The sequence below is a fragment of the Helianthus annuus genome, chromosome 15 (genome assembly GCF_002127325.2).
Source record: "Helianthus annuus cultivar XRQ/B chromosome 15, HanXRQr2.0-SUNRISE, whole genome shotgun sequence".
In the NCBI taxonomy this organism is placed as follows: domain Eukaryota; kingdom Viridiplantae; phylum Streptophyta; class Magnoliopsida; order Asterales; family Asteraceae; genus Helianthus; species Helianthus annuus.
Window position 1 is genome coordinate 129,393,427 of NC_035447.2, and position 9,806 is coordinate 129,403,232.

Consider the following 9,806-nt stretch of genomic DNA (forward strand, 5'->3'; position numbering starts at 1 on the left):
GACTGTTCGAGTGGATTGTTTCTTCCTTTGAGTAGGATGTGTTTGTGTGTGATGGTTTGACCTTTTGAAGTTTTTGTTGTAGTATTTGAGAACACTGAAGTGTTCTTACCTTTCAGGTCGATCGATCGAACGGTCTGTTCGATCGGTCGGCTTAACCGATCGGTTAGGAACTTCAGTAGTAGTCCTCAGCAGGATGTCACTCGATCGAACAGCATGCTCGATCGGGTGGCATTCCAATACGTCGAACGAATTGAAAATCGATTAAGGGTTGAAGCATAGTATCTCATGATCCGATGAGTAATGTTATCAAACGGCTCGTTCGATCGAACATCACCTCGTTCACCACTATACTTCATAAAATTGTCAAAGTGTGGGGCCACTTGCTAGCCGATCGGCTGGCCTGGTCGATCGGCTGACATGTCCGATCGGTTGGGCTGTTCGTTCGGACAGCCTAACCGTCCGGTCAGCATCCTGACCTGGTCGGCCTGTTCGTCTAACACTTGGCTGTTTTGGTTATTTGACGTTATTTCGAGGTAGTTTGACAACGAGCTGAACCATGGAACTTTCGTTCTTACTTGTTTTCCCTGCTCAGACAGGAATCACCGAAGTCCGGCCGGTGAACCGTTCGGAACGGTAGTTTGATGTTTAACCCGAAGTCGGTGAACCTCGTAGATAGAGTCCGAATCTTGAATCACTCATCCACTAGAATGATTGGTGAGTTGACTCAAGCTCCGTCTCTATCGGTTTGAAGACATTTAGTGTAAAAGAGTTGAAAGAAAGTTGGAAACCCTTCTTTCAATCCTTCACACCATGTGATTGTTCAGATCTGTGATAGATTTAGCTTGTTTATGTGGAAATCAGTCAGATCCGAGCTATTCATGGTGGATTGAGGCCAAGGCATGATGTTCATGAAGAACACCATGATGACATCATCCTAGAATGCCTAGATCTTGATGATTTCACGGTTAGAAATCAAGATTTGAAAGATAGAAAGGTGTAGGAGTGTGCATTGATCAAGAAAGTACAAGATTTAGGATGAAAACTTACCGAAATCGGAAGAAATCTGAGAAAAGGTGAGGAGCACGAGCTGGTCGGTCAGAGAGTTCCCAAAAGTGGAAAGAATGACAATGACAGCCCTATTTATAGGCTCCAAAAGAGGAAAGGGCTGGCCGATCGGCCAGGCATCCCGATCGGACAGCCTGCTCGATCGGACAGTCCCTCCGATCGGCTGGGCTGTTCGATCAGCTGACAGCCTGATCGATCAACAGCCTGGTTCGAGTGTTCGATGCGACGATTTTCGATATTTCGATTTCGATTGAAGACGGTACGAGTACGATGGAGTTTCCTATGCAAATTACTTTCAGTCCCAACTACTATATCTAACATACAATCATCTATATTTCACCCTATCCTTACGTTACCGTTCGTCGTAATTCGATTTCGATTGCATTCGATTTGAGTTTCGAGTTTCGATTGATTCGATTGATCACCACACAAAACATAAAGTAAACACGCACAGGTAACACATAAGGCACACACACACGTATAATAACAACCAAAGTTCGCGTACTTCGAGATTCGACTTCGATGATGGTTAGATCGGTTTGATTACTGATTAGTTAACTTTATCGCATTGTTACTTCCTACTATTCACAGTCGTAAATCGGTTCGCGTCGATAAAACATTCGATTACTTCGATTTATTCTGATTAACAACACTTACTCCACATAATACAAATAAAAACATAAAATAGATTAACTATAGTCAAAGAAGTCAAGGTTGACTTGGACTTTGACTTTGACATTCGAAAACACGGGGTGTTACACTCACTCTCCGACCTCAATGTCGTACGCATAAGGCCCAACAGTTCCTCCATTCTATAGTATGCAGGGATCCAAGATTCCCTGAGTGCAAAAATATCAGAGAGCCAGTCATTATCACCTAAATTGAATTCTCCAATAACCTCTTCCCATCTTGATTCAAACTCTTCGTGTATAAGAATATCCGTCCATACAACACCACAAATACGTTTTTTGAAATTGGTGGAATTGCATAGCCTAAAACCAACCTATATATAACACGAAAACGCCATGCAAAAACATATACATTAGAAACAAACAAACTAAATGAAAAACAGTTAAGAAGGACAAAACGTCATACATCTTAAAACGCCAAACATAAAAATAAGAAAATCAACCTTTAGAGAAAGTTTATGATGCATCACGTGCCACATGCATAACCGATTTCTCGTTTCAACAAATACATCAGAACTAGCCTTCTTCATTGATGGATCTTGGTCAGTGACAACAACTTTTGGTTGAGAACCAACAGCTTTTAGAAAAACTCTCAACAACCATATATATGTATCAGCAGTTTCTGACGCCAATAATGCAGCACCAAATGTAACATTGCAGTTCTGATTGTCTATACCAGTGAACGATACAAAAACCATAGAGTATCTGCATATGAAAACACCATAGAGAAAATGAAACGAGAACAAAACGCCAATGCATGTAAACAGTGAAAACGCCAAAAGAACAGAAAAAATATAATTATTAGTATTACTTGTTGGAACGATATGTGGCGTCAAACGAAATCACATCACCAAACACATGGTAATTACGTTTGGCTTGTTCATCACACCAAAAAAGTCCCTTCAAACGATTCTCTTCGTCTATGAAGTAATCGCACGAGAATTAGGCTGGGACTGTTTTTTTTTTCATCCAAATGTCTCACAACCATCTCAGTGTCGTATTCCCCTATAAACAAGTTAATATGCCTCTTGTAGTTCTTAATGCTCTGTTCCCGAGTTAACTTAATGAGGGAAAAGAAAAGAAAGTAAAAGTGAGAAAGGAAAGGACGAGAAAGGGAAAAAAAGATGTATTTCCCACCATTTCCTCCCAAATCGGAAAGAAAGAAAAACTAAAGAATTTAGCCTAGTTTTCCTTTCATTTCCTTCCTTAAATGAAACTCGGGAACATGACATGTTTTATTTTCCTTTATTTTCCTTTCTTAAATGAAACTGTGGAACACAAAATAATTTTACTTTATTTTTCTTTCTTTTCCTTTCATTCCATTAGTAAACTCTGGAACACAGTGTAAAATCAACTTTACTTGCACCCACGTCTTCAAAACCGCCAAAATAAGTTTTCATAACATTAGATGTTGTAACCGGACCCAAATTCAACTTAGACATGCTATGTATAACATGCTTCTAGAGCTGAGTAAGGTGTGGTTCAGTTGGAAGAAAAATGTTTATCAGGATGTTCAACAAGATCATGGTTGTGCTCCTCAACAAACTTATAGACCTTCCATGATCCAGCCTCAAATATTACACATAGCAGTGCACCACAATCAGTCCTCTTTGAAAAGTTGGATCGCACAATCCATTCCTTTTGATTGGGGTCCAACATATCAACCTTCTTGTCCTTGTATACCCCCAGATCTCGTACACATGTAATACTTAATATTTTTCCCCCCTTGGCGTTTATCTTTTCAGTCCGTTTCTTAACAGAAAAACACAAGCCTTGGCATACGTAACATAAATTGAATAACAATCATTGAGGTTTGGGAATATCATGTCCATTTTGGGCTTTATCTCTTCACTAACGTCAGGAATGATAAATGGTAAACCAGTTTTGGGGCAAAACCTTTCGTTCGAGGAAACACCTTCGTCTGAGAAAACACGGTGAGAAACAATTTAAGAAAAACACCATTAAAATAGAAATTGTCTCCTTCTAACATTATCGATGAAAACGCCATTAATTGAATAATAGACAACACCTAATAAACATATAATTGAAAACGCCATAATAAAAAACGCCATAATGAAAACACCCTTAGTTGACTAATTAACAATATGATGAATTAACAATATTAATAAAACGTTTTAATCAAAACGTCATGAGTTGAATAATTAACAATATGAATAATTAACAAATATAACATGATAATGAAAACGCCATAATTAACAAAACTGATGTTTACAAACTAACAAATAGTAAGAACTGATGTTTATAAATATTACCCAATAACATTCAAAACTAGTCAGGTGTAAAACGCCATTGATCGTAAACAATAAGCATATATTAGATCCCAAACGACAATTAACATTAATAATGAAAACGCCAATTATCAGTTCTTACTATTTGTTAAACAACCAATGAAAACGCCAAATATTGGATACATGAAGAACGCCATTGAAAAATAGAACGCATTGTGAAATACTACTTTGAAAAAAAAAACGACAATGAAACAAGCATAAAGAACAAAACGTCATATTTGTTGTATATATGTTGCATGATTTGCTGGAACAAATATGAAAACGTCATTAAATATTACTTTGTCGAACGGAATCCACGTTAGACGCCATAGATCTCGAAAGCTTGGGAAAGAGGTAACTGCTAATAGGAATTTTTTGGAGTTTTATTTGAAACAGATTTATAACGCAATTTATGGAGGGGAACGTGCAAAATGACAATCGTGCCCCTGCATATCATTTAACGCGCCCCTGCCACGTGTTCAGACAGGATTCGTTCTCACCGTTTTCACGCTTCCAACTGTTTTTTCCTGATCCTGTTTCTCTCTCTCTCTCTCTCCATATATATTTTGATTTTTTATGTGGACTTAATGGTTCGGGCCTCAGCTCTTGAATACCTAGGCTTCAAAACCAGTTCCTCACAAGATAGTCCAATAGTGAAAAAGACCCATATTGGAACTGGAACTCTTTTAATTTTGTATTTTTTTTTTTTTTGTATTTTTTGGTAATTCGATTTATTCGTATAGATCTGAGTTTGAACAATCTTATTCAAATTCAAACTTGATTCAGAAAATTTTCAATTTCGACTACCAAAAACCAACGTGTAGACCCCTACATACGTATAGTTTTCGATGCTTGCCATTACCCGTGGCTGGCATTACTAGTAGCTTTTTATGCCTATATATTTACTTATGTTTTTGTTTTGAGCATGAAGCCTTTCTAGAGGCAGCATCTCCATGCCCAGAGTCCCAGCGATGGTAATAAGGTTTACCAACATCCCACCCTACCAATAGTGTTGTTGCTATCTCAATTAGACACCACTCTCTATGCTCCTAATCTTGAACAAAATCTCTATTGTTGGTCGTATATACAACCCAATCAAACAGATCAAGTGAACCACGTTACATCTTGTATTCGTATTGTTTTCCTTCCAATTATCAAATAAACTATTGTTACGATTATGTTTCTTGGACCACACGTATTCCCGCCACCCAAAAGTAGAATGTTCTTTGCTAATGTAAAGAATGAAGTCGAAGGGATTCTAGATTTCATGACATCTGAACAAAATCAATGCTCGCTGAGATGTCACCAGCCGATCTGCAATTTGAGTCAACAGATACAAGGTCTTCTTATGGGTGCGTTGAATATATTCATATTCATATTAACGTCATCACTTAAATCTGAATTAACAAGCAGATGTACGCAAATCTATCATGGATTAATTTCAGCTGTGATTTGATCAAGAACACTGCATTAATCCACTTGATGATAATAAAAAGATAAGTATCTTTTTGTATGACATGATTAGATATGGAGAACAAGAACTCCTGAGGACAAATAGGTTGCCTAACTATCAAGACACTCATTTCACAAAATACGGCAGATGCTCAAATTGTCTTTACTACCCATTAACCACATTCTTTAAGAATCTATGCCGTACATGCTGACAGAAAAAAAAACGTCACTAACCGAATCGGTTAAGCGCTGCCGCCATTATCTGCAGCTGGATCAGATGCAGGCTTTTTAGCTGGCGGTTCAACAGAACTCATAGACACGCGCTTCACTCCCCTCCCAACAACCCCAAGATGCGTTACACCCGAATCACCATTTGCTTGAGTCGTTGAAACTGTAGAAGACCCGAATCCGGAACCGCTGGCCATACCTCCGCCGCTGCTACTGCCGCTGCCGCCACCTTTCCCCTTTGCAGCCATCATCCCCAGTATATCCGACAGGATAGATGATGGGTTTGACACAATCTGTTGAAGATCTTCAAGCTGCAATTTTCACAATAATTGTTTATTCGTTCATAAATTTAACAGTATATCAAAATAAGAAAAAACCATAAGGTGAAACTAAAGGCCTGCCTTCTTTTCAAGTTCGGTAGAGAGACCGGTGAGAATCTCGATCTCTTTTTCTTTATCCGCAACAGAATCAGTAGTTCGTGAAGTGCTTGAAGATTGTCGGGAAAGAACACCTGCTGATTCAGGTTTGGTAGACTCCATAGAACCAGATAAACTCTCTATTTCGCTTGCAAGTCGTTGCAAACGAGACTTGCAAACCGATATAGCCTTTTGGCAATAAGGAATTGCTTCCTCACCCTTTGAACCGATTTCTAGACATAAGCATATCCTGAAATTTCTGTATTCTTCATATTAAGGAAGTGCATAAAAACCGATACAAAGTTATAAACTGTTGATCTTAAAAAAGGATACAGTTCAGCAATATGACGACTATCTGGTTCAGCTAGGCGTTCCAACATTGATAATGCTTTCAGATAATCATTAAGCGAGGTTTCAACATCCTCTATAAAAACACACAAACGAAACTTAAGATCCTCTCTCCAAGGCGACCAAACGAAACTTAAGACCTATAATATATGCAATTATGCACTTAGCAAAATATGCATACCTCTCTCCAAAGCGACCTCTGCTAAAGCTGAAAGAATGTCAACTTTCTCCATTGTGTCACCGGGTTGCTTTTCCGCAATTGCCCTTGCAACATCGAGCATTTTCCAAGCTAAATCCAGGTCAGAGTCGTCCTCCTCGGCATCACTTGCTTCATCATCTTCTTCCTCACCGCCACCTAATGTCCCAAAAAACCGAGCACGCAATATTATCTACATCATAGTTGTTAAAAGCCATCACTTCTTGCTCCTAGGCCCGTTTTCCAAGCTAGGCGAGGCAATTGCGCTTTAAGTCAAGGCAATTGCGCTTTAAGTCAAGGCAATTGCCCTTTAATTCTCTAGGTGATGGTTCAGGCGTAGATTTCGGCGAGATTCCTAGATTCCAGAGATTATCTAAATTCTGGCAAGATTTTAGCTAGATTTCTTCTTTTATCTAAGAAAAACTACTTTTCTACACCGATACTATACAACTTCTGGTACTAAATAGATGATATTAAATGTTATATAATAGCTTTTGTTTATTTTATTTAAAGAATAGTATTAATTTTCTAATACATAAAATATTTTTAATTTTTTCATTGTGCCCTCTTTTTTTCTTAGACCCTCACTTTTTTGCACCTTGCGCCTAGGCCCTAGGCGAGGCATGTGCGCCTTTAATAACTATGATCTACATTGTGCATATTCTAAGAGGAACAGTAAAGTATGATAACTGATACGTAATTGATGTTACTGACCATCTTCTGCCACTCCTTGAGGATCTGAAGTCCCTTCTTTGGTGTCACTTGAAACGGAAGCTTCACCACTTTCGGCACCCTTAGCAGGTGCTTTCTTGGAATCTGGTTCAGAACTCACCTCTTTCTTAGACACGGTACCGGAAACTAATGGATCGGACTCTTCTTGAGCCTTGTAGAGAAGTGCACATCCGTACTTGTAATATGCTCTCACGCATTCAGGTGCAAGTTCACCGTAGTGTGTAACCCTGATCAAGATAATACGAAAAGAGAAAAAGACATCCTCAGTAACTCAAATCAGAGATCCTGGAACTTCAAGTTATAATTTCGATTCAACGGACATTTTATCATGTTCACACAAGGACACTTACATTTTATACTAAACAACAAGCAGCCTTAAGCTCAGCCTAGCTGATATAAAGCGTTTTAAAAGAACGATAAATTCGATAAAGCAAGGAATTCAAATGAAACTGCTAGATAACAGTTGAAGTTTAAAAAAGCCTTGTGTATTATACATCGACATGTATCATCTATCTCACATAAAGTTGCACATAAACTCATATTGAAAATCCAGACCCTTGAACGAACACAAAACTGAACGAACACCACTCGACTCGTTTATTATAAACAAGAAAACAAATACCACACAACTTACAATAACCCTAACCACTTATTTATACCATACTCATACTAATTCTAACAAACTCCAACCATATTTATATAACACAACAAACCAACCTGCTAAACTAACCAATTAAACGACAACCCTAAATCGATTCAACAACTATAAAAAAATCCTACTAAATATACTCAAAACTAACTTCCACCAAAATTTGGTGAATCTTCTCAAACAGACACCATGCCTTGCATTCTTATCCGACCAGCTTCACTAAATTAGAACTAACTTCAACAACTCATGCTCAGCAACAGATTTAACATCCAAAGCTTCACATACAGGCATACAGCCATGATTTGCAGACTATTATATTAAAAATCAAGATAACCTAAATTTGTCTCCTACGTAATTTCAGTTCTTACACCAATTACATAAAAAAAATCAGGCTTGTTCATCCACATAATACGGCAATAAACTCATAACATACACATTTAACTGCAACTACACTTTCAACTAATAAATTAGAAACAAGTGGTGAAAACAGAAAACCCTAACCTGATTTCTAGGGCACGGCTGAAGCAATCAACAGCTTCAGCATAATCTTCTTCTTTATTAGCCATCGATCCTTTCTCCATCAACTCTTCCGCGTACTCAAGTGACTTTTCTCTCTCTCCGTCTGACGTCAGAGTCGATGTTTCGACGACACTGTTGGTGTTGCACGAAGACGCCGTGCCGCCCAAACCTGTGGAGTCGATTGTGGCGTCAACGGAAGCTGGTGGTTGATCGGCGGTCGGTGAAGTTGGAGGTTCGTCCGCCATTGATGAAGAGAAAATGGAAATGCAAAACCCTTGTTGTTGAAGTGGAAGTGAAGGTTTGATTTGTGCTTTAAAACCCTTGGCGGATGGATAAATGAGCGGGTATGGGTTTTTCTTTCCTTTTTTCTTTATTTATAGCTTCGGTTATTACTACGACCTCTAAAATCTTATTTTTCACACCTATACTACGGCTCGACTTACACATCTCTAAAATCTTATTTTCACACCTCTACAGTTATACGGTTCGTCTTGCACAAATGACAAGATGGTCCCTAGTTATGTGATTTAAGCAAATGGCACTTACATGTAATGACTAATTACCTTGTAATCAGTTTTGTTTATCACTCGACTAGGCTAATGCCCGCGTAATACGCGGGCTTCAACCAAAAACTTATTATTTTTATTCAAAATTAATACTATCTAAAAAGACACGGCCTGAACAACAAAAGCGATAAAATTAATAAAAGTGTAACGAAGTTTAATGATTCAAAATACATATCCTGACATACAATTTTTGATTTTACATCAACTGGGCTCCGATTTGTCACCTTTCTATAAAAACACCCCAGGAAAGAATGAAAAAAAATTGATAGCTTAACAAACGGATGCAGGTAACAGCTAGAAAGATCCTTAGGAAGAAGTAGCATGATATTATCACAATATGGTAGCATCTTGTCATCCAAAGCCCAACATATATAAATAGTCAGTATTGATAATTTAAGAATTATTTAATCGCTGAAATAAAACTTACATATAATTTTGGAATTATACATTTACTCATGAGTAAAAATCGGTTTCTAATTGTTGTAAGACAACTACATTTCCAAATTAATTACATCTTTGAAAAAAAAAGTCAAATCATAAGCAAACCAAATCTAATTTCTAAGAATATTTCGAACAAGGGTGATGCTAAATGCACCCCCTTTTTACTGAACGTACCCCCTTCCCTTATATTTTACATTAATACAAGTTAAACCTTTTT

General features: G+C 37.9%; 1 protein-coding gene across 1 annotated transcript; it reads right to left on the minus strand.

Annotated features, from left to right (window-relative positions):
* Nucleotides 1-5,474: 5,474 nt before the first annotated feature.
* On the minus strand, nt 5,475-8,925 carry LOC110912439 (NASP-related protein sim3). The gene is made up of 6 exons (XM_022157150.2): nt 8,565-8,925; nt 7,397-7,641; nt 6,668-6,841; nt 6,472-6,562; nt 6,124-6,397; nt 5,475-6,033 (listed from the first exon to the last, which is right to left on the minus strand). Exons 1-6 carry the CDS (start codon nt 8,825-8,827, stop codon nt 5,737-5,739), a joined length of 1,344 nt encoding a protein of 447 aa, XP_022012842.1. The 5' UTR covers nt 8,828-8,925; the 3' UTR covers nt 5,475-5,736.
* Between the last annotated feature and the right edge of the window lie 881 nt (nt 8,926-9,806).

Coding starts and splice junctions, on each gene's coding strand:
- LOC110912439 (XM_022157150.2), bottom strand. CDS start 8,827: ATGGCGGACGAACCTCCAACTTCACCGACCGCCGATCAACCACCAGCT. Junction 7,642..8,564: donor AGCCGTGCCCTAGAAATCAG/GTTAGGGTTTTC, acceptor TATCTTGATCAG/GGTTACACACTACGGTGAAC. Junction 6,563..6,667: donor AGAGGTCGCTTTGGAGAGAG/GTATGCATATTT, acceptor GTGTTTTTATAG/AGGATGTTGAAACCTCGCTT.